Source organism: Oncorhynchus tshawytscha, linkage group LG10 (assembly GCF_018296145.1).
Source record: "Oncorhynchus tshawytscha isolate Ot180627B linkage group LG10, Otsh_v2.0, whole genome shotgun sequence".
Taxonomy (NCBI): domain Eukaryota; kingdom Metazoa; phylum Chordata; class Actinopteri; order Salmoniformes; family Salmonidae; genus Oncorhynchus; species Oncorhynchus tshawytscha.
In genome coordinates, this window is record NC_056438.1 from 65,580,725 (window position 1) to 65,606,275 (window position 25,551).

A 25,551-nucleotide genomic window follows, 5' to 3' on the forward strand; every position below is an offset into this window, starting at 1 on the left:
TGAAAGGAACAACGTCTGTTTCACTCCTTCTATTGGAATAGTTACAGTTTTCCCTGACCAAGGTAAAGTAGTTACATAGGTAGCCTACTTGGGGACCATGAAATACAAGACACAATATAATCTGAGCGACTCTCCTTTGAGATTTCATAGTGGGAATGGTCAAGTTGAGTAAATAATTATATATTTTTAAAATAATTGATAAGTAGAAATACAGTGGGGCAAAAAAGTATTTAGTCAGCCACCAATTGTGCAAGTTCTCCCACTTAAAAAGATGAGAGAGGCCTGTAATTTTCATCATAGGTACACTTCAACTATGACAGACAAAATTAGAAAAAAAAATCCAGAAAATCACATTGTAGGATTTTTAATGAATTTATTTGCAAATTATGGTGGGAAATAAGTATTTGGTCAATAACAAAAGTTAATCTCAATACTTTGTTATATACCCTTTGTTGGCAATGACAGAAGTCTTCACAAGGTTTTCACACACTGTTGCTGGTATTTTGGGCCATTCCTCCATGCAGATCTCCTCTAGAGCAGTGATGTTTTGGGGCTGTTGCTGGGCAACACAGACTTTCAACTCCCTCCAAAGATTTTCTATGGGGTTGAGATCTGAAGACTGGCTAGGCCACTCCGGGACCTTGAAATGCTTCTTACGAAGCCACTCCTTCGTTGCCCGGGCGGTGTGTTTGGGATCATTGTCATGCTGAAAGACCCAGCCACGTTTCATCTTCAATGCCCTTGCTGATGGAAGGAGGTTTTCACTCAAAATCTCACGATACATGGCCCCATTCATTCTTTCCTTTACACGGATCAGTCGTCCTGGTCCCTTTGCAGAAAAACAGCCCCAAAGCATGATGTTTCCACCCCCATGCTTCACAGTAGGTATGGTGTTCTTTGGATGCAACTCAGCATTCTTTGTCCTCCAAACACGACGAGTTGAGTTTTTACCAAAAAGTTATATTTTGGTTTCATCTGACATTCTCCCAATCTTCTTCTGTATCATCCAAATGCTCTCTAGCAAACTTCAGACGGGCCTGGACATGTACTGGCTTAAGCAGGGGGACACGTCTGGCACTGCAGGATTTGAGTCCCTGGCGGCGTAGTGTGTTACTGATGGTAGGCTTTGTTACTTTGGTCCCAGCTCTCTGCAGGTCATTCACTAGGTCCCCCCGTGTGGTTCTGGGATTTTTGCTCACCCACGGGGTGAGATCTTGCGTGGAGTCCCAGATCGAGGGAGATTATCAATGGTCTTGTATGTCTTCCATTTCCTAATAATTGCTCCCACAGTTGATTTCTTCAAACCAAGCTGCTAACCTATTGCAGATTCAGTCTTCCCAGCCTGGTGCAGGTCTACAATTTTGTTTCTGGTGTCCTTTGACAGCTCTTTGGTCTTGGCCATAGTGGAGTTTGGAGTGTGACTGTTTGAGGTTGTGGACAGGTGTCTTTTATACTGATAAAAAGTTCAAACAGGTGCCATTATTACAGGTAACGAGTGGAGGACAGAGGAGCCTCTTAAAGAAGAAGTTACAGGTCTGTGAGAGCCAGAAATCTTGCTTGTTTGTAGGTGACCAAATACTTATTTTCCACCATAATTTGCAAATAAATTCATAAAAAATCCTACAATATAATTTTCTGGATTTTTTTTCCTCATTTTGTCTGTCATAGTTGAAGTGTATCTATGATGAAAAGTACAGGCCTCTCTCATCTTTTTAAGTGGGAGAACTTGCACAATTGGTGGCTGACTAAATACTTTTTTGCCCCACTGTATACAGTACATTGTATTCACATGGTTTGCAATATATATATATATATATGTATTTAGTCTTTCACAGCATGGCTCTGGGATACTATCGTATGAAAATCCTGCACCATTTTTTGATACACATTGGAAATGTCTGATTTACCGACAACCGGCAGCCCATAGTCATCTGGATAGAGGACATGGAGGTAATCTGGAGACATGGTTGACTGTTATCTTTACTGGAGAGGCTGATGTCAGAAAGACTAGTGTTTATTCAATTACTTGTAATGCTATACTGTTTTAAATTGTTTCAATTTAAGTTGTGGAATTGTGAGCGATAATTCTGGAGGATATATTAAAGGTCCTGTGCAGTCAAAAACATGCTTTCCCTGTGAGTGTACAAACTGCTATTTTCATGATATACACTGATCGGGTGAATCCAGGTGAAAGCTATGATCCCTTATTGATGTCACCTGTTAAATCCACTTAAATCAGTGTAGATGAAGCCTTGAGACAATTGAGACATGGATTGTGTATGTGTGCCATTCAGAGGGTGAATAAGCAAGACAAAAGATTGAAGTGCCTTTGAACAGGGTATGGTAGTAGGTGCCAGGCGCACCATTTTATGTCAAGAATTGCAATGGTGCTGGATTTTTCTCACTCAACAGTTTCCCATGTGTATCAAGAATGGTCCACCACCCAAAGGACATCCAGCCAACTTGACACAACTGTGGGAAGCATTGGAGTCAACATGGGCCATCATCCCTGTGGAACGCTTTCAATGCCTTGTAGTCCATGCCCCGATGAATTGAGGCTGTTTTGTGTACATTGCAGAATGCATGGATGGGTGCAGCAGTTGAGATCACAGCAGATGATAGGAGTAAAGTTTTCACATGCATGATGGAGTTGGTTTGGCATCCTCTTCAGTAGTTGCTGTTTTCTGGCTTTTTGGGAAGTGTGTCTGTGTGTGCCAAAGCAGTGCAAACCCAGGCTTTATAGAGGATGTTTCCCAAACTTCAACACCATAGGCTTGTCATGTATAACATAAAATAGATACTCGCAACACGGATTTGTAAGACAATGGCATGAATGATGTCTTGGTATTGGGAAGGTTTTGCTTGATCTTTCACAGTTTTGTTAAAGATCTTTTACTCCAGATGGCCTAGGCCTGTCATGTGAGGTCGGTCTAATGAAGGGAGCAACACAGCATGAATTAGTCAGACCAGGAGCCAGGGTGTGACTTCCTGATTTTGGGACAGTATTCACCCATCATGCATTGTTCTCATTCGTTTGCATTTGTTTTGTTGTTAACTTTTACGTATCTAAAAATGTTTTATGTGCACAACCTACTCGATACATCAAAGGGGGTAACTTAAAGCAATAGTATAAGAGTTGTATGGAATAAAGTTGAGACTGATTGGTCATTAGACCAATGCCTGATGTCATGAGCTGATGGGTTTATGATGGCTTGTTGTAAGAATGACTTATGACAATAATAAAGTTACATACTTTTGTTTGAACTGCAGCCTGACTCCATCCTTGAGCCTATGTTGTTGCTGTGTAAATGCTGACTCCATCCTTGAGCCTATGTTGCTGCTGTGTAAATGCTGACCCCATCCATGAGGCTATGTTGCTACTATGTAAATGCTGACCCCATCCGTGAGGCTATGTTGCTGCTGTATAAATTCTGACCCCATCTGTGAGGCTATGTTGCTGCTGTGTAAATGCTGACCCCATCCATGAGGCTATGTTGCTGCTGTGTAAATACTGACCCCATCCGTGAGGCTATGTTGCTGCTGTATAAATGCTGACCCCATCCGTGAGGCTATGTTGCTGCTGTATAAATGCTGACCCCATCCGTGAGGCTATGTTGCTGCTGTGTAAATGCTGACCCCATACATGAGGCTATGTTGCTGCTGTGTAAATACTGACTCCATCTGTGAGGCTATGTTGCTGCTGTGTAAATGCGGACCCCATCTGTGAGGCTATGTTGCTACTGGATAAATGCTGACCCCATCTGTGAGGCTATGTTGCTGCTGTGTAAACTCCCCTATACTGGATGGAGCAGAAGCGCTATAGTAAGGTATAGCTAGTCAGTTGTACAACTAGTTGTTCAACTGAATGCCTTCAACTGAAATGTCTACTGCATTTAACCCAATCCCTTTGAATCAGAGAGGTGCTTGGGGCTGCCATAATCGACCAAAAAAGTTATCTAGTAGACTATAATAGGTTGGACCTTGTGTGCAATTGACCAATAAAGTTATCTTAATCTTAGTCAACTGCGTGGGGTTCCTATGGGCCTGGAGGGATCAGCCAATGATCACAGAATTGGCTTCTTCAAATTTAGTTACCTGATTTAAAGGGATTGAAGCTGTATCATTGCCATCTAGTGGCCACAATAAATGAATGACACACCGGATTTGGTTCAGGACTCCTGGCAGTAAATCACCAATATAAGAAATGTATGCATTTTTCAAATAAAAAAAGAAGATATGTGACTACTTTAAAATGGAGACGGCTTTGCCCGTGCTCTCAGACGCCATAATGGTTCAGATACAAAGATGAGTCATCTATGATCGTACCATGAAAAGAGTAACCCTTGAGTAGTGTAATTCTGTCATGAATAACTACTTATTTCACCTAAATGTTATATTCAGTCATACAGAGCATGTGTCCACTTCATAAAAATAATTTTCCTCAAGAGGTTAAATTAAGTAAAGTGCCAATTAAACTATCAGGGTTGACCATAACAGGGTTGACGATGTCTTAAATCAGCCATAACTCCCTGTGACATGGGGAAATGGAAGCTTGTTGTGTGCAACAGGGAGGGGAAATTGAATGCAAGCTTCACAAAACATTTCAACTTGGTAAAACATTTCTATCCCATCTATCTACATGTATGTAACAGGGTTGACATGTTATGCTTGACACTCAGTTTTCTACCACAACATCAGAAAATGGCTAAAAAGCGTAGAGCCACCTCATCTGCTCTCACACTATGACTACATTTAAAAAGGAATAGTTTCACCATGTTAAAATGAGAGTTCAGTTCGCATAAACCGGGTTGCCTTTAAAATTAATTAAATTATCATCTTCTGTAATGACTTTGACAAAGCAACAAAATAACTGGGCTATACAATGAAACCTTTGGGAAATGTGAGGGGTAAGTGGGTTATGAATCCTCCTCGAAGTCAGAAACACACCACGTGTGGCGTGCCAAAATGTGGATTTTCAGAGAAAACAACTCATTTATTTGAATGAAAACTCACTACTACTGGATTTTTAAAAACATGGTTTAGTGTAGTTAGGGCATACCTGTATGTGATGCAACTGTTAAAGCTACTACTTACTTATAATCTGACATTAGACAAATGTATGGATTTCATGGATCTGCATTTCAAAAAGTAAATTAATATATGCTAAAATCAAGTGGGCCAAAAAAGACAGGTTCTTGCAATTAGTGTAATTCGGCCATAGATAATCTCTATTGAAAGAGTGGTTTAGTCCAGATTCTGGCTCTGGGAAAAGGGCCCCAATGTCTATATAGAGTCTGGATTTTGGTTTAATATCAAATCTAAAGCCCTGTTTATACCTGCTGACAATTTGTCCTGATTTTTTTTCCCACATTCTGATTGTGGAGATGGAGATAGTCAAGCACAGATGGGTGTCTAGATATCAATCGAGTGTAAACAGATCTGGATGGTCAATACATTAAATCATCATTATACTGGCCTCTAAAATCATTGACAGGTAGCATCAAGGACTTATGTAGTAGTAGTTATGTAGTTATGTTATGTAGTCAGTAGTTATGTTAAAACAAATGAATTCATATTATATTGAAAGAATATATGTCAAATGATTTGCATACAGGGAGGCACCAGCTAATCTGATTACAATGTGGTCACACTGGATGGATAAGAGACACATTTTAAAACAATGTGTGTATGTGACAAACCTTGATCAGATAGTGATTGGATCATGTTAATCAGATCACAAAAACTCAGATGTTAGTGCACATGTTAAGAATAGCACTATTAGCAGCACACAGTGTCCCAGATCACTCCTCAGTAATATCTAGAACTCTATATAATAGACAAAGTCTACCAGATGGGAAATTCAAATGATATACAAATGATAGCCTTTAGTTCTTTGTTGCACATGGACTACTGTTCAGTCGTGTGGTCAGATGCCACAAAGAGAAAATTGCAATTGGTTCAGAGTAGGGCTGCGTGGCTGGCCCTTAAATGTACATGGAGATCTAACATTAATTATATGCATGTCAATCTCTCATGGCTCAAAGTGGAGGAGAGATTGACTTCATCATTACATGTTTTTGTAAGAGGTGTTGTGTGCTACTAGCACACAGCTCAGACACCCATGCATACCCCACAAGACACGCCACCAGAGGTCTCTTCACAGTCCCCAAGTTCAGAACAGTCTATGGGAGGCGCACATTACTACATAGAGCCATGACTACATGGAACTCTATTCCACATCAGGTAAATGATGCAGCAGTAGAATCAGATTTGTTTTTAAACAGATAAAAATACAACTTATAGAACAGTGGGGACTGTGAAGAGACACACACAGGTACAGACACAAGCGTACGCACACAAACGCTAGCATACGCACTCTACATACGCTTATAGTACCAGCCAAAAGTTTGGACAAACCTACTCATTTAAGGGTTTTCATTTCATTTTACTCTTTTCTACATTGTAGAATAATAGTGAAGACATCAAAACTATGAAATAACACATATGGAATCATGTAGTAACCAAAAAGTGATAAACAAATAAAAATGTATTTTATATTTGAGATTCTTCAAAGTAGCCACCCTCTGCCTTGATGACAGCTTTGCACACTCTTGGCATTCTCTCAAGCAGCTTCACCTGGAATGCTTTTCCAACAGTCTTGAAGGAGTTCATACATATGCTAAGCACTAGCTGCTTTTAGTTCACTTTTGCTTCGTCCAACTCATCAGAAACCATCTCAATTGGGATGAGGTCGGGTGATTATGGAGGCCAAGTCATCTGGCATATCGCTGCAGAATGCTGTGGTAGCCATGCTGGTCAAGTGTGCCTTTAAATCTAAATAAATCACTGACAGTGTCACCAGCAAAACATCCCCACACCATCACACCTCCTCCTCCATGTTTCATGCTTTCCACCAGTCTAAGGTTCATTGCTCATGTTTCTTGGCCCAAGCAAGTCTCTTCTTATTGGTGACTTTAGTAGTGGTTTCTTTGCAGCAATTTGACCATGAAAGCCTGATTCACACAATCTCCTCTGAACTGTTGATGTTGAGATGTGTCTGTTACTTGAACTCTGTGAAGCATTCATTTGGGCTGGAATTTCTGAGGTACGGTTAACTCTAATGAACTTATCCTCTGCAGCAGAGGTAACTCTGGGTCTTCATTTCCTCTGGCGGTCCCCATGAGAGCCAGTTTCATCATAGCGCTTGATGGTTTTTGCGACTGCACTTGAAGAAACTTTCAAAGTTGTTTAAATTTCCAGATTGACTGACCTTCATATCTTAAAGTAATGACGGACTGTCGTTTCTCTTTGCTTATTTGAGCTGTTCTTGCCATAATATGGACTTGGTATTTTACCAAATAGGGCTATCTTCTGAATACTACCCCTACCTTGTCACAACACAACTGCTTGGCTCAAACACATTAAGAAGGAAAGAAATTCCACAAATTAACTTTTAACAAGGCCTATCTGTTAATTGAAATGCATTCCAGGTGACTACCTCATGACGCTGGTTGAGAGAATGCCAAGAGTGTGCAAAACTGTCATCAAGGCAAATGGTGGCTACTTTGAAGAATCTCAAATATAAAATATTACTACATGATTCCGTATGTGTATTTCATAGTTTTGATGTCTTCGTTATTATTCTACAATGTAGAAAATAGTATAAATAAAGAAAAACCCTCAAATGACTAGGTGTCCAAACTTTTGACCGGTACTGTACATTTTGAATTGTAGATATGTGGTGGTGTGACAGTGTTATATGATATACTGTTTTATCTTTTGTTGTATGTGTTATATGAGTGTCTTAATGTGGTTAGGACCCCAGGAAGAGCAGCTTATGCCTTGGCAGGAACTAATGGGGATCTTTAATAAATACAAATACTTAACAGGATGACCACCTGTTCCAGTGGTCCTGTAATACATAAATATGTTAAGAGATGTATTTTGTGGTTTGCAGTGATCATGTTTATCCACTGATCAGCGACTGCAGCACTATTCATTGACCAGAGCATGTCTATTGATTAGCATGATGGTCCTGGGAAAAATATGCTTAAACCTCTTAGATGGGTCACGGGAATGGTCCCCTATCACATGGGAATGGTCCCCTATCACATGGGGATGGTCCCCTATCACGTGGGATAGTCCCCTATCACGTGGGAATGGTCCCCTATCACGTGGGAATAGTCCCCTATCACGTGGGAATGGTCCCCTATCACGTGGGAATGACCCCTATCACGTGGGAATGGTAGTTAACTAGTTAAATAAAGGTTCATTTAAAATAAACTAACAGCTGATGTACTAATCTGGGAAAAGGATATGGAGAAGAGGGGGGGAACGATGGATGGAGTAATCATAGTGATATTCACATTTAGCTGTTTTTTAAAACTCATTTTGTACATTTTTCTCTCCTGTCTGTGATCATCCTTGCAGTCTATTCATTGACTTTTGGATCATTGAATAGTCCGTTTACATGCAGCTCTCCCTTTCCACCCCCAGAGGGCCCTAGAATCTAATCGTTAACCCAGAGGGCATTCAGCAGGACATTTTGTTACATACTGTATGTACAACAAACATGCCTCTGACATGTAGAATAAAGAATAACGCCAGCTCTAGTCATTTCTATCTGCTACATTCCAAAATGTTTTCGTACTGAAAATGGCCCAATATCCTCATTTCTAGCATGACGAGAGCTTTTTAAACGTAATAAATAATAGTACGTAGTAAATTTACTCATCTATAAATGCAGGATATCATCTAAATGCTAAGGTTTTGACGTCTTTTATACATATTTTTGTACCTCTTTTTGTCTGAAAACCAAGAACTCATGGGTTGCAACACCAGCCTACCCCAACTCGCAATAATTAAAAAATGGCAATGAACAATGACTAGTATCAAAGCACAACAAAACTATGAATCAAATCACCTCCAACCCTCGACTCTCTGTCCCACTGAGATTCATCCTAAATAAATGGGTTGTCTCTACAGAGGTCTCTGTGGATATCAGGCCTTGCTTCAGTCATCTCTCTTTGTCATAATTCCACATGCCTCTGTATGTGTGTGTGTGTGTGTGTGTGTGTGTGTGTGTGTGTGTGTGTGTGTGTGTGTGTGTGTGTGTGTGTGTGTGTGTGTGCAGCAGAGTTAGGGTGACTGATGACAGTGACAGGCCAGAGCTTCACTAACGAGGGACCCTGGAGCGAGGAGCACGTTGGGTCATGTGTAAAACCGCTGTAACACTGTGCATAGGGCAGGGGACCTCTAGTTTTAGTTTTCAGTAATCTTTAGGGCCTTGAGTTTTTTCTGATCATGCGATCTGAGCTGAAAAATCTCAGAGGCCCAGTTATAGACAATAATCAAGGTAAAACTTTTATTCTTATTGTACATCAGAAGAATTACTCATCATATCCTCTCTCTCTCACTGTCCCTTCTGCCACGTGACACTGTTGATAGGTCATGATCTTGCAAAGCCTACAGATGGAGAACAGCCGTAGTCGGTCATTTGGTCAACCATTGGCATTTCTCAAAACCAAACGCTGGAGAACATAATTGTAACAGATATGGCAAAAGCGTGTTCAGAGAGAGCATAGAAGTTGGCCCTAACTCCAATTGTTGCCTATGTCAGACTCTCTGCAATGATCTCACATGCTGTATGAGTGCACATCCACTGGGCTGGTCACTGAGTGACAGTTGGAGAATGATAAACTGTGGTTACCTAATCCATCTGTCTTTCAAGCTGTTCAAGAAATGGGCTATGTAAAAAATAAAAGGGGGGATAGAGAGGATATGTTGGCAGTCTGAGAAAAATAGAGACCAACCAGGAATGTGAAAACAACATGCTCAATTTGCAATCAATCCTTTAGAGATAGATAAGGGCGTTTCTTTCTCTAATCCCATACATACAGCTGTTAAAGGCAAGGAGGTAAATTAGATTCCTGGCACAATTTGCAGTGAGTTAATAACTTATCTATTGCTACTCCTGAGGGTTTAATGAACATAATGGAGAAGAACTCTTGTCACATATGATCAAATCAAAGTAGCCTACTCTCAGGATGGGGTCGTGGTGGACTCTGGAAAGAGAAGCGTGCTAAGCAACTCAATTTATGACTGAGACCAGATCTTTTCTGAGGCTCATATCAAGATTTCACCTTTAAAAAAAAGAAAAACATTTGTTGGTATTAATACTCTGTTCTTTAAACCCGTGGTACAATAGGCTATTATTGTCGTGTGCAGTGTTATGTTAATGACTTCATAAGTAATGTCATTATGATGATAAATTGCATCAAATGATATGCTCATAATATATTCTGGTAGTAACCTACTATACTTTGTATCAGTCATATTCTCACTATGGTACAGTGCATTCGGAAAGTATTCATGCCCCTTCACTTTTTCCACATTTTGTTATGTTACAGCCTTATTCTAAAATTGATTGTATGGTTTTTTCCCCTCATCAATCTACACACTACCTCATAATGACAAAGCAAAAACAGTATTTGGGTTTTTCAGCAGCAGGGTCTGGGAGACTAGTCAGGATCGAGGCAAAGATGAACGGAGCAAAATACAGAGAGATCCTTGATGAAAACCTGCTCCAGAGCGCTCAGGACCTCAGACTGGGGCAAAGATTCACCTTCCAACAGGACAACGATCCTATGTAAGGTAGTCTAGAACCAATACAAAAGGCACTTTTCTAGAACCCATATAGCAGGTAGTCTAGAATCAATACAACAGGCACTTTTCTAGAACCCATACAGCAGTTGGTCTAGAACACATAGAGCAGGTAGTCTAGAACCAATACAAAAGGCACTTTTCTAGAACCCATATAGCAGGTAGTCTAGAAACCTTTACAGCAGGTAGTCTAAAACCCTTACAGTAGGTAGTCTAAAACCCTTAAAGCAGGTGGTCTAAAACCCTTACAGCAGGTAGTCTAAAACCCTTACAGCAGGTAGTCTAAAACCTGTTATAGCAGGTAGTCTAAAACCCTTACAGTAGGTAGTCTAAAACCCTTACAGCAGGTAGTCTAAAACCCTTACAGCAGGTAGTCTAAAACCTGTTATAGCAGGTAGTCTAAAACCCTTACAGTAGGTAGTCTAAAACCCTTACAGCAGGTAGTCTAAAACCCTTACAGCAGGTAGTCTAAAACCTGTTATAGCAGGTAGTCTAAAACCCTTACAGCAGGTAGTCTAGAACCAATACAGTTGGCAGTTTTCTAGAACTCTTACACGAGTAGTCTATAATCCACACAGCAGGCAGTCTAGAACCTATTAAATCTCTGTGACAATGGACAATAAAGTATTCTTCTTCATCATCTTCTTCTTTAGCAATGAGAACCTGCTTATGTTGCAGGAGACCAGTGCTGTGCGGGAAATGTTTCGTGAGTACCAAAAGGCAGGAACAGGAACCATCTGAGAAAACACTACCCAGAGTATTGCCAGGGACCTGCTCTTCCTCAAACAGCTGTCCAAGGTACAGGTGTACACATCATAGAAGGGGCAGGGTACTATGTGGATGGCAACCAAGATGACGGTTGGGAAGGTTTATGGTGTAGTATATATAGTTTGTGTCTGATGTGTACTGGCCTATTTGTAGGAGACGGTGTCTCAGTAAGACACTTCCAATTGGTTTTGTTCAGCTGTCTCCCACCTGAAGGAGTTATGGCCAGTTTGTGTCCATTGTCTAATAGTTAGATAGACTGCTGTGAGGATGACAATCCCCCCAGGAGATAATAGATAGAAGGGGATGCAAAACTTGATGAGGCTAGTAGTGCACAGTGTCGTGCAACGTTATATATAGTAGGTTGTCGGACAACCTACTATATATAAGGACGCTAATTAAACTAAAATACACACAGGTGAAACTAATAAGACAAAACCAACAGGCAAACGAAAAAGGGATCGGTAGTGGCTAGTAGGACGGTGACGACGACCACCGAGCACCACCCGAACAGGCAGGGGAGCCAACTTCGGCAGAAGTCGTGACAGAACTAAGGTCAGAACGTGACAGACCTGGCCAAGATAAAGCAAAGCAGTTCGACACATACAACAACACAGTTACACATGGAGTAAAACAAACATACAGTCAATAGTACAGTGGAAAAATAAGTCTATATACAATGTGAGCAAGTGAGGTGAGATAAGGGAGGTAAAGGCAAAAAAAGGCCATGGTGGCAAAGTAAATACAATAGAGCAAGTAAAACATTGGAATGGTAAATTTGCAGTGGAAGAATGTGCAATGTAGAGAGAGAAAATGGGGTGCAAATGAGCAAAATAAATAAATACAGTAGGGGGAGAGGTAGTTGTTTGGGCTAAATTATAGATGGACTGTGTACAGGTGCAGTAATCTGTGAGCTGCTCTGACAGCTGGTGCTTAAAGCTAGTAAGGGAGACAAGTGTTTCCAGTTTCAGAGATTTTTGTAGTTCGTTCCAGTCATTGACAGCAGAGAACTGGAAGGAGAGGCGGCCAAAGGAAGAATTGGTTTTGGGGGTGACCAGAGAGATATACCTGCTGGAGCGCGTGCTACAGGTGGGTGCTGCTATGGTGACCAGCGAGCTGAGATAAGGGGGGACTTTACCTAGCAGGGTCTTGTAGATGACCTGGAGCCAGTGGATTTGGCGACGAGTATGAAGCGAGGGCCAGCCAACGAGACAGTACAGGTCGCAGTGGTGGGTAGTATATGGGGCTTTGGTGACAAAACGGATGGCACTGTGATAGACTGCATCCAAAATTATTGAGTAGGGTATTGACGGCTATTTTGTAAAGGAAATCGCTGAAGTCGAGGATTGGTAGGATAGTCAGTTTTACAAGGGTATGTTTGGCAGCATGAGTGAAGGATGCTTTGTTGCGAAATAGGAAGCCAAGTCTAGATTTTACTTTGGATTGGAGATGTTTGATATGAGTCTGGAAGGAGAGTTTACAGTCTAACCAGACACCTAGGTATTTGTAGTTGTCCACATATTCTAAGTCAGAACCGTCCAGAGTAGTGATGATGGACGGGCGGGCAGGCAGGTGCAGGCAGCGATCGGTTGAAGAGCATGCATTTAGTTTTACTTGTATTTAAGAGTAATTGGAGGCCACGTAAAGGGGAGTTGTATGTCATTGAAGCTGGAGGGTTGTTAACACAGTGTCCAAAGAAGGGCCAGAAGTATACAGAATGGTGTCGTCTGCGTAGAGGTGGATCAGAGACTCACCAGCAGCAAGAGCGACATCATTGATGTATACAGAGAAGAGAGTGGGTCCAAGAATTGAACCCTGTGGCACCCCCATAGACTGCCAGAGGCCCGGACAACAGGCCCTCTGATTTGACACACTGAACTCTATCAGAGAAGTAGTTGGTGAACCAGGCGAGGCAATCATTTGAGAAACCAAGGCTATCGAGTCTCCCGATGAGGATGTGGTGATTGACAGAGTCAAAAGCCTTGCCCAGGTCAATGAGTACGGCTGCACAGTATTGTTTCTTATCGATGGTGGTTAAGATATCGTTTAGGACCTTGAGCGTGGCTGAGGTGCACCCATGACCAGCTCTGAACCAGATTGCATAGCGGAGAAGTTATGGTGGGATTCGAAATGGTCGGTAATCTGTTTGTTGACTTGGCTTTCGAAGACCTTAGAAAGGCAGGGTTCGGATAGATATAGGTCTGTCGCAGTTTGGGTCAAGAGTGTCCCCCCTTTGAAGAGGGGGATGACCTCAGCTGCTTTCCAATCTTTGGGAATCTCAGATGACACGAAAGCTGTTGAACAGGCTAGTAATAGGGGTTGCAACAATTTCGGCAGATAATTTTAGAAAGAAAGGGTCCAGATTGTCTAGCCCTGCTGATTTGTAGGGGTCCAGATTTTGCAGCTCTTTCAGAACATCAGCTGACTGGATTTGGGAGAAGGAGAAGTGGAGAAGCCTTGGGCGAGTTGCTATGGGGGGTGCAGTGCTGTTGACCGGGGTAGGGGTAGCCAGGTGGAAAGCATGGCCAGCCGTAGAAAAATGCTTATTGAAATTCTCAGTTAAAGTGGATTTATCGGTGGTGACAGTGTTTCCTATCCTCAGTGCAGTGGGCAGCTGGGAGGAGGTGTTCTTATTCTCCATGGACTTTACAGTGTCCCAGAACTTTTTTGAGTTTGTGTTGCAGGAAGCAAATTGCTGCTTGAAAAATCTATCCTTGGCTTTTCCAACTTTCTGTGTATATTGGTTTCTAGCTTCCCTGAAAAGTTACATATCACGGGGGCTTTTCGATGCTAATGCAGAACGCCATAGGATGTTTTTGTGTTGGTTAAGGGCAGTCAGGTCTGGAGAGAACCAAGGGCTATATCTGTTCCTGGTTCTAAATTTCTTGAATGGGACATGCTTATTTAAGATGGTGAGGAAGGGGGGGCAAAATGGCGCCGTGGAGAGAACACGGTGTTTCAGCGATCTCTCGTGGCATTCGTAAATTTATATTCTTACATTAATCTCCTAGCTTGAAAAAGTGGTAGAATTGGCTAAATAAGTTACCATATAATGAGTCTTGACAACTATTTCGCAAAAATTTCCAACAACATGCCCAATAGAACTACTAAGAAGTCGACCAAAACCATCGTGGATGTGCATGAGGAGCTAGCTAACGTTAGCGAAGCTAACACTATTGCGGATACAGGCACAATGGACCTGATGATTCAAAAGATGACTGATAACATTACTAAAGTGATCGATGCTAAGATAAGAACGGTCTTGGAAGCAATAGCAGGCCATTCAGTTGAAATACAGAGGGTTGTGAAACGTGTTGTTGAGGCGGAAGGAAGAATTGCTGCAGTGGAAACTTCAACTACATCTATGGACGCTAAGATAAAAGCACTTGAGAAACAGGTGCGCGAAATGGCGGAGCACATTGACGACTTGGATAATCGAGGACGCAGATGCAATATTCGTGTAGTGGGACTCCCGGGAAAATTCTGAAGGGACACGTTCAGTAAAATTCTTTGAGGAATGGATCCCTGGCTACCTACAAATGGACACTAAGGCTGGTCGTGTGAAGCTGGACAGAGCCCATCGCTCTCAAGCACCGATACCCGGTCCCAATTTGCGCCCAAGGCTGGTGGTTATAAAGTTCCACAACTTCCCCGACAAGCAACGCATCATGGATGTGGCTAGAAACATCGGCTCTGATGGTAGTCAACATAAAGGTCCAAAGGTCTCATTCTTCAATGATTATTCCACAGCGGTTGTACGAAGACGCAAAGCATTTGATGAGGCGAAGGCTCGACTCGGGAAAATGAAGATGGACTACGCACTGTTGTACCCGGCCACATTGAAGATTATGGTCAACAGATCACCTAAAAAGCTCTACACACCTGAAGAGGCTGCTGCGTTTATTGACTCTCTCGGGTAAATAACTTTAAGCTGCACCTCCACAGCATTGAATAACTTTGTTTATTTTTGGTTGAATCTGATCATGAAACAGTGGTGTGAGTCCTCATGTACTCCGGCTCAGTAATATTCGTATCTTTATTATTTTTCTTGCTAAAGTAATAGCCGCTATAGCTCAGGCTGAGATATGTGTGAATCCATATTGGTGCCCAGACTTGGTTTTAGGTGGAAGAGCCTCAATCTTCTTCTATTGATTTTCTTTTCCATACATATAAAGGATGAGGCTATTGAGTGGCAATGCGGACTTAAGAGTCTACATTGGAGAGTTGAAATCCCCTGCATGTTAGCTAGTGGGAAAACCCCCTTTTGGATCTTTACATGTTTAATTTTGGGGTTTAGTATAGTTCGAGTTCAGGGTTCATATCGTTTGTTTATGCTCAGTGAGATAGAGGAGAGTTCAACACATGGAAAAAGGTACCACCCCACTTTTACAGTAGGATCCAGTCTGGATATTGAATGGTCAAGATACAATGGCAGGTAACAGACTGCGTGTATGTACATGGAACATTAGAGGGAGCCATAACCCCATTAAAAGGAAGAAGGTACTGTCTTTTTTGAAAAAAGAAAATATTGATATTGCCCTGTTGCAAGAAACTCATTTGGATGATAAGGAGCACCTGAAATTACAACAAGGGGGGTTTGGTCAAGTGTTTTTCTCATCATTTACATCCAGAAGGAGAGGTGTAGCAATTCTGGTGAAAAAGAACTTACCACTTAAGGTCTTGAATTGTGTGAAAGATACATTTGGTCGCTTTGTTATAATTAATGGTACTTTACAAGGGCCGAATATTTCCATAATGAATATTTACTTCCCCCGTGCTCACCCCCCTGATTTCCTCACTAAGGCATTTCTAGACTTTTCAGAATTAAACTCGGACACTGCATTGGTTGGAGGAGATTTTAACTGCTTGTTGAAACCCCTTATTGATAAGTTTCCCAGCGGTATAGCTTCACTCTCTCCTCAAGCTAAGTCACTTAAAGCTATTTGTGATGATCTGGGGTATGCGGATGTCTGGAGAGCTTTTCATCCCTCCAACAGAGAGTTCACTTTTTTCTCTGCACCTCATGGATGTCAGACTAGAATATATTATTTTTTTATGCCCAGGACGTCTTTGCAGTCTGTTTTATCCGCTAGGATAGGAAGCATAGTCATATCTGATCATGCTGAGGTGATCCTGGACATAAAACTCAACGGGGCATTCAATCGGTCAAGACATTAGAGGTTGAACACAACCATTCTTAAAGACCATACATTCACATCATATTTTATTACAGAGTTTAAAGCATTTTTCTCTATTAACTCTCAATCAACAGATAACCCCTCGCTCCTTTGGGAGACCTGTAAAGCGTATGCCAGGGGTCTGATTATGTCATACACAGCTACTAAGAGACGGAAAAAGCGGGAATGTTAGAGGGTGAATTAGGAACTAAAGAGAAGGACTACATTAAAACGCCCACTCCTGCCCTATTAAAGGAAATATCAGTCATTAGATCAACGTTAGACTCTCTCCTAACACAGGACGCTGAAAAGAAAATGAGATTTGTCAGGCAAAAGCTATATGAACATGGCGATAAGCCAGGAAAGTACTTGGCATACCTAGCTAAAAAGAGGGCTGACTCTCAGTCAATTGCTACTATTACTGATTCTGATGGTAATCATTTATATGAAAATAAATTAAGTGACTCATTTAAGAAATGTTATACAAACCTTTATGCCTCAGAACTGCCAAAGGATGCACCCAAATTAATGGAGAACTTATTTTGTAAGATTGTACAGACCTCGTACAGACCAATTTCCCTTCTGAATGTGGATAGAAAATTGCTTTCTAAAATTCTAGCCACAAGATTAGAGGACTCACTGCCACTAATTGTGAAAGGAAACCAAACTGGCTTCATTAGGGGCCGTAAGTCATGCAACAATGTCAGGCGGCTTCTTAATGTAATTCAAGCCTACCAACAAAGTGCTGTGGATGGTCTTGTGCTCTCCCTAGATGCTGAGAAAGTATTTGATCGTGTGGAGTGGTCTTACCTCTTATTTGCTCAAAATAAATTTGGTCTGGGGGACAACTTTATAAAATGGGTGAAAGTTTTCTATGATGATCCTCAGGCTGCTGTCCTTACTAATGGGCTAAGGTCAAATAGCTTCTCTATACACAGAGGTACCAGACAGGGCTGTCCTTTATCCCCCCTCTTTGCACTCGTTATGGAACCACTGGCCGAGGCCATCAGGGTAACGCCTGCTATACAGGGGCTGCTCATTGGTGATGTTCACCATAAAATAAGCTTGTATGCTGATGATGTCCTGATATTCATCTCTAGTCCCGAGACTTCAATTACATCTCTTATTAATATTATTGAATTATTCAGCGAATTCTCAGGCTACAAGATTAACCTTACTAAGTCAGAGGCTATGCCACTTGGTAGCCTACAATCTGTAACCGTATACTTCTCCCCCCTTCCCTTTTAAATGGTCTCCCTCAGGTTTCATGTATCTGGGTATATTTGTAACTCCTAAATTCCAGCTAATGTACAAAGCCAATTTTGTTCCCTTGTTTGATACAATAAGACAGGATCTGGAGCGCTGGAACTCTCTCCCGATTTCTTGGTTGGGTAGAATATCCCTCTTGAAAATGAACATTTTACCTAGACTACTTTACCCAATCCAAATGATCCCGGTATTTCTCTCCAATAAGGTAATAAAGGATGTAAATGGATGGCTAAGTTCCTTTATATGGAGTAAACGCAAGCCAAGACTTAAGATGGCAATATTGCAGCTGCTAAGTTCTATGGGCGGCTTGGACCTGCCCAATATCAGGTTCTATCAATGGTGTGCCCACCTTTGTTATATTTCTGACTGGAACACAAATGATGACTCCTCTATTTGGTTAGACATTGAGACTTCTCTTTCAAAATACCCCTTACAGGATCTTTTATTTTTCAGAAGTTTCAAGTCTGTAGAAGATCACTGCAATAATCCCGTTACACTTAACACTCTCAAAGTATGGAGGTCAGTTCAACGCTTCCTGGGAAGGTCCAAACTAACCTCTGCTCTTACCCCAATTCTTAACAACCCAGATTTCAGTCCAGGATTGCTGGATGCTGGCTTTAACTTATGGCTTAATAAGGGCGTACGCAGGCTAAATGACTTATTTGCTGATAAGATTTTGTTGTCATTTGAGCAGATGGTCGAGAAATATTGACTCCCAAAGCAGGACTTTTTCCGCTTCCTACAAGTAAGACATTATATTCTGAAGAGCACCACCTTAATTGGTAACCCTGATGTGTCTGTCATTGAAAGAATGCTTTTTTTCCCACAAAGGAAAATGTCTGTAAGTCTGTTTTATGATACTTTAAGGTCCTTTTCTGCTGTCAACACACAGAGGGTGAAACAAGTGTGGGAGAAAGAATTGTCTGTTACTATTGACGAAGAGATGTGGGAGGACATTTGGAGATATGCAGAAACAATATCTATATGTAACCGTACTAGAGCAATCCAATTAAGAATAATACACAGATTGCATATATCCCCAAATCGCAGACATGCTTTTAGCCCCACTTCCTCTTCCCCTCAGTGTCTTAAATGCAAAACTGATACAGGCACCCTAACATATTGTTTATGGTCATGTACCAAAATACAAAGATACTGGTCTGGTGTTCTGCAAGAAATTGAAAATATCCTAGGGGTTGACCTAGAATTGGACCCAGTTTCTTTACTGTTAGGTCTCCCTAGTAGGCATGTTACTTCTGTGGGTAAAAGGAGGCTTTACAACATCCTTACTTTCGCAGCAAGGAAAAACATCCTTTTACAGTGGATTAGTGATAAGGTTCCTTCTATTAAAGATTGGCATAAGATACTATTTGAATGGGTGCCTCTGGAATATCTGACATGTACATTGCATTCTAAAACAGACCAGTTCTACAAAGTATGGGAACCTTATCTAAATTACCTAGAACCTGAGGTATCAGCTATTATGCTGCAAGGATTCTCTTAGAACGGCGGGGATCTATGTATTTCAGAACTACACTGTACGTTCCATGTGTGGAACCTAACCTCTTGGTTTAAACTGAGCTTTTTTGTTTAATTTCTGTTTGTAAGTTTATTTAAAATGTATGTATTGAGAGATGCAATGATGGTGATGGGGTGAGAGAAGCACCGAGCGGGAAGAGGAAAATGGTGTAAGTATGTATGGGTGTGTATGTGTGTGTGTGCGTGCGTGTATGTATGTGTGTGTGTGCGTGCGTGTATGTATGCGTATGTGTGTGTATATTCATGGGTATATGTATGTGTGTGTATGTATGTGTATATATATATATGCGCGTAGATATGTGTAAGTGGGTGCTGTTTTTCTTGTTTTTGTTCTGTGTGCTTTGTCTCTGTTGTTGTATCTCTTAATATGGGTGAAAATGGTGAAATTCCAATAAAAAATACTGTTACAAAAAAAAGATGGTGAGGAAGGCTTTTAAAAAAAAAAAATAACCAGGCATCCTATACTGATGGGATGAGATCAATATCCTTCCAGGATACCCCGGCCAGGTCGATTAGAAAGGCGGGGGTTTTCTAACACAGAACCACATTTGACAATGGAGAGATGTTGGAGTTTGCTAAAATTAGGAATAACCTTGAGTACAACCTGTTTGGAACAGAGATGCTGAACTATGCCTATAACCTGGAGTACAACCTGTTTGGAACAGAGATGCTGAACTATGCCTATAACCTGGAGTACAACCTGTTTGGAACAGAGATGCTGAACTATGCCTATAACCTGGAGTACAACCTGTTTGGAACAGAGATGCTGAACTATGCCTATAACCTGGAGTACAACCTGTTTGGAACAGAGATGCTGAACTATGCCTATAACCTGGAGGTGGACATGCCCAGTGACAGCCAGAGAGTCAAACTGTGAGAACTCTTTATGTTGCTACCAAACTACCTACAGATTTAGGATCTTAATTTAACCCTGTTTCCCACAGCATGAACATGTTCCTGCAGGAACAGGAAATGTGAATTATTGTGTGGATTATAATTTATGGAAATTTTTATAGAGGTTGATTCATGTTTAGTTAGGACGAATCAAGTCTAAATTACTAACTTTAGAAGCATTTTAAAATCTCAAATACACTACAGGTTTGCATTTCCTGCAACTAAAGGGTGATCAAATGAAGACCATACATCCTGCACTAGACAACCAACAGCCTAACAAGGTCTATGTGGTTGTCTCTATCTACTTCACGATACTTTACAAAATGTAAACAGCGAAATAACACCCATGTATCTGTTTCGTTGTGTGTTCATGTACGAGTGTAGACCTCCATCCCTCCAGTGTGGCGTTCCTGGTCCAGGAAGGTTATGAGGACAACATTGTCATCGCCCATGACATCCACACCAAGAACCGTCTCACCAAGTACGGAGGCCAGGACTACTCACACATTCTGAAGAATATTGTGGCCAAGATGCTGAGCAGAGTGATCAACCAGACCCAGGTGGACAAGGCCCTCATTGAAAACTCTAAACGCTGGCTCACATTCAAATGAAGGATCAGAATCAGATCACCCAGACAGAGGAAGCCTGCTCCGTAGGCCTTTGTCTTTTGTATCAGCTATTGAACACAGTAAAAAAAGCTTTTATACATTTGTTATTACTTGCAAATCACCAAACAAAATTGACGTCAGAAGTTGACACTTTTTATTCTTGCTACTTCGCTGTGATGTACTGAATTGAAATGTATTATGGAGAAGTAAACATGGGAAAAAATGGAATTGTTGAACCTTCTGACAGCTGAGTGAGGAAATTATTCAATTTATTTCACATAAGAGCTGTGACTGAATCAAAGCTTCAAGTAATGTTTGTAATTAATCATTAATACTGTAAGCAAAAAAACAAAACCATCTGCTTTGTAGAGTGATCCTCAATACTATAGCCTTAGTCGCACAAAAGGCCTAATTTCCATCCAAAATTCTCAGTTTGAAAAGAAATGGAAGACTAAATGTAAATGCGGCAGCAACACAGAAGCCCAATGTAATTTAACAAGACAAAGCCACAATTTCTGTCCAATCAAACTCAAGGACATGGTCTGCACATGGTGCTTTACTTGTAAATATTGTGCTGATTAATTTTATTGAAAGCAGTAACAGCTTTGTCAGTAGTAATGACATTTCACAAACAGTCTTTGATAAGTAGTAGCATTAATAAATATGTATTCCCCATTTGATATTTTTATATTGCTAATAGAGACTAGGGTACCAAAAGGGCACTGACAGAGCTAACTCTTTCAAAGTTTTCTTAATCAATATACTGGGCATTCAAAGCTTGTTAGATGAGTTGTTGTGATGTCACATGGTGGGGTGGCTATGGGAGGGAGCTGGTTGGACGGTAGGTCATCCTGAAGGACATGGTCTCTCCTTCTGGGAACAGGTGGCATCACAGAGTGACTTCACCACATGATCAATGACATCACAGCAGACAATACATAACCATTATGTCACTTCAGGACAGTGTGTGATAGGATAAAAAAGTTAGGAAGTGCAGGTACAGTAGGAAAGTCTCCTGTGTTCTGATACATCACCAAATGGAACATTCAGAGGAAAAATGTGACCACAGAATATTTTTCTATTTTCAATGCTCTGTTTAAATTATAATTTACTTTTTGATTGGTTGCTGTTTGTAGAACAGGAATACTGTGCAGAAATCATTAAAATAGTTAGATTTGTTTTCTCTGATGGCATGTTTTTTTCCAGATAATGTAGCTGTTTCCATATCAAAAACTGGCTGTAGGCCTAATCAATCATAGTTAAGCACTGAGCACTTAATTCATTCTTCAGGAAAATGTTGAATTGGACAGAAGGCATATGTATACATTATGATCATGATAGCTATGTTACACTCATGCAGTAGTCTGATAAAACACTAGTAATGGTCAGAACAACACTGCAGTAAGTAACCCAACTAAAGTAAGAAGATGCAGACAGAAACACACCAATCATTACTTCCTGCAGTACACTTTTAATCACCTATATGCGTTGCCTATGTTTTCCTATTCCATAGACTCTAACATGAACTGAGATGCGTTACAAGACCATTTGAAACATTAATTAATTGACCCAATGGCAAAAGCAATGAAGCATTAACACCATTCCTGTTTAACCTGTTGTACATAATATGAGCTTATACACATGCAACTTTGACTCATCTCCTTCCATGTTTCCACGTTTGCAAGTTCATCACTGGGCATTGCATAATTTGGGGTTTTACGCACGAAAGGAAAGGTCTATTTAAGCGTGTTAATGTTCACTTCTGCGTCAAGATCCCCCTGTCTCTCTGTAACCACATGTCTTCTAAACGACAGCGGTGTAGCCAATCCAAAGGAGAGAATAATAGCAGATGAAGGTGCAGTGAACAGCCTAATGTAGAATATATGGTGTTCTGTTAATCGGCGTAGACAATGAATCCGGAGAAGGTGCTGTACTTGTTGTTGTTGCCCCCGTGCGCCTTGCCCCCGTCCAGCTTGATGTAGATCTCATCGCCGGGCTCGAGATGCAGGACAACACTGTTGCTGGCATAATCGTAGTTCTGATCTGCGTCTTGGGCGATAGCGCTCGCTCGCACCTGGAGAGCATTGTTATTAGTCACCAATCTTTCTGATACCATGTTTTTATTTATGTTCCGTTAACACAACAATCAATGCAGTATCATTTGGTCATGTTAGTGAACTGGAGTTTCAGTAATGAAAGGGGCGTAGAGCTGGAACTTCAACACCACTGACAGCGACGCTTTGATGAAAGCGGGTTACGTGCGTAAAACGCAGTTTGTGTGCGTAAAATTGTAGTCTAAGCTGTTTTATGTTTTGAATCCTAATCAACAGTTACATATTATAGATGAGAAAGAAGTGTTATGTTTCAGTTTCATTTGATTGAACAAGTCAGTATATGTCTCACCTGGTTGTTCTTACAAAGATCAGCCCACATACTGGTGCCATCCCCGCCTCGCATCAGCACATGGTAAACGAAGAAGTAGATGCCCGGTATCGAGCAGGTGAATTTCCCCGTCGTAGGGTCGTAGTGGTTGCCAAGGTTGGTGACTACGTCGTCAAATTTCAGCACTTCGTAGCCCTCGTGCTGTTTTTTCAGCCCGGCGTAGAAAGCTATCTTTGGAAACGTGTTGTATGTGGCTGCGCTTATGGCACCTGTGGCTCCGGGCGTTCCGGGTAGTCCTGGCGGACCGGGCCCTCCTCTCTCCCCAGGCGGGCCGGCAGGTCCGGGTGGTCCTGGCTCGCCAAGAGGACCCCTAGGGCCAATTCTTCCTGTGCGTCCGGGCTCCCCTTTTGGACCTTGGATTAAGGTTGGTAGAGACTGGACCAAGCGGCTGTCTCTGATGGTATTGGCTTTGTCCGTGGCCGTGGCCGTGGACTTGGTCCCGTGGGGATCACACACCATCTGACAGGATCCGAGCATTTCGTAGCGCGCGGATATGCCGGCGGAGTTGACCAGCACCGGAATCAGGATAACCAACACGAGCACCATGACTACTCCACAAACACCTGTGGCGATCATCCGCGTCCTACCGGCCAACCTCCGAAGTGGACGGTCTTCCAGTCTGCTTCTGGACGAAATCTTGCCGGATGAGAGGGATTCTTGTTGCCGGTGCACTTTAACGATCAGAAAATAACGAATAAATGTGTGTGCGTAATCTATACAAGGCAGGCTATTGAAATGTTATCCCGCGTCCTTGTCTTGAAATGGTATTGATAAATTCAACTTTTACGCCCCACAAAGTCCATAATTTGTTCTCCTTTCCGCACTGGTATGGCTCAATAACATAACATTGGAGCCGTTCATTTGTATTAAACTAACACTCGCAATAGTTTATAGATGTAGCATCCACTTTCTGCCTACGCTTTTGCGCCAATTGGGATAAATCATACACATACAAGTTCACCTGCCACCATGCTACGATGTCTTCGAGATGGTCACAGTGATTACCTTTTCGTGAATGTTTGGAGAGGGGAGGAGGCTAGCTCTGATATCAGATGGATGTTAAGGGAAAGGTACTCAGAGGGGGGGTGGCGGGGTTTGCAGTCTCATATTTGAATGTCCACTGACGGAGTCATGTTGTTTGTAGAATGGCCTTTCTGGATGGCCACAGAGGACATCGGCTGTACAATTGGTACCTGGTCACACCTCAGCTCCCCCTGTGTCCAATTAATCATTCTGGAGGAAATCAATAAAGTCATAGAGACAGAGGGCATTGGGTGGGGGGTGGGTGTATGACCCCATATACATTGAAAGATGAAATGACGGGATACCTCGGAATGATGACGCAATCAACTGAGAGACATTTAATTTTTTGAGGTTCAGATGTCAGATTCAGTCTTAGAGCGAGAGGTTAAACCGATGTCCTATCTCACCGTGGTAATTAAAGATCCCATGGCATGGATGTGAGATAACTTTAGAACCACAGAAGGTGTGTCGGAGTGTTGTTTGACTGATGAAGAGCTAATTGGTGCAGTCGGGGAGGGATGACGTTAGGATGTTGCCATGGGTTACCATGGGTGGTGTGGCTGCGGAGAGGCAGAGGAAAGACGGAAAGACATATTTTGGGAAGAACGGCATTGCAACAACAATGCAGTAGGGTGATATTGATAAGGTAAAACTGTACTGATAGAAGTTGTTCGTTTCTTCACTGTAGTTGTGTACATTACTGCAGACTTGGGCAGAAAATAGTTGTACTTTGTAGTTTATTTGAAAATACCAACTTTTCGAATACTCAAGGTAGTCGAATTTATATAGCATTTTAACAAAAAGGCAACTTTTCTTTGATATTCAAATACAGGTCTCTTAAAATTGTAACGATTTTGGATACCTCTCAGAAAACCAAATAATAAAAAAATATTTACTTGATGGCTGCCAAATATTTAATGAAGAACCAAAAACGTCAACAGTTAGTTGAATTATTCTAAATACTGTATATTAGCATAAGCACATGGGTTGGAAGGCTCTTAGATATTCATCTTAACATAGCCTTTAGCCTAGAATTAAATACATGAGGGACATGGAATCACCTCGACATTAGAGTAGACTAACAAAATGACTAATATGTTCATAATGAGTGACATATCCAGTAACACTTGACATCCAGTTCTTGTACATGTGTAGTAACTTAGTGAATATTA

The 25,551-nt window shown here is 41.5% G+C and overlaps 2 protein-coding genes across 2 annotated transcripts; one reads left to right on the plus strand and one right to left on the minus strand.

The window, feature by feature from the left end:
- Positions 1 to 11,274: 11,274 nt before the first annotated feature.
- On the plus strand, positions 11,275 to 20,917 carry LOC112259623 (phosphotriesterase-related protein-like). The gene is made up of 4 exons (XM_042329588.1): positions 11,275 to 11,372; positions 19,953 to 19,992; positions 20,185 to 20,285; positions 20,707 to 20,917. Exons 1-4 carry the CDS (start codon positions 11,275 to 11,277, stop codon positions 20,915 to 20,917), a joined length of 450 nt encoding a protein of 149 aa, XP_042185522.1.
- Positions 20,918 to 21,091: 174 nt separating this feature from the next.
- LOC112261131 (complement C1q-like protein 3) lies at positions 21,092 to 24,567 on the minus strand. Its single transcript, XM_024436468.2, has 2 exons — positions 23,318 to 24,567; positions 21,092 to 22,988 (listed from the first exon to the last, which is right to left on the minus strand). Exons 1-2 carry the CDS (start codon positions 23,930 to 23,932, stop codon positions 22,809 to 22,811), a joined length of 795 nt encoding a protein of 264 aa, XP_024292236.1. The 5' UTR covers positions 23,933 to 24,567; the 3' UTR covers positions 21,092 to 22,808.
- Between the last annotated feature and the right edge of the window lie 984 nt (positions 24,568 to 25,551).

Excerpts from the sequence above, each read along its gene's own strand:
- LOC112259623 (XM_042329588.1), top strand. The coding sequence starts at position 11,275 with ATGGACAATAAAGTATTCTTCTTCATCATCTTCTTCTTTAGCAATGAG. Across the intron at positions 11,373-19,952 it reads GTGCGGGAAATGTTTCGTGA|AACCACATTTGACAATGGAG; the intron begins GTACCAAAAGGC and ends TTTCTAACACAG. Across the intron at positions 20,286-20,706 it reads GACAGCCAGAGAGTCAAACT|TGTGGCGTTCCTGGTCCAGG; the intron begins GTGAGAACTCTT and ends CCATCCCTCCAG.
- LOC112261131 (XM_024436468.2), bottom strand. The coding sequence starts at position 23,932 with ATGATCGCCACAGGTGTTTGTGGAGTAGTCATGGTGCTCGTGTTGGTT. Across the intron at positions 22,989-23,317 it reads ATCTTTGTAAGAACAACCAG|GTGCGAGCGAGCGCTATCGC; the intron begins GTGAGACATATA and ends AATGCTCTCCAG.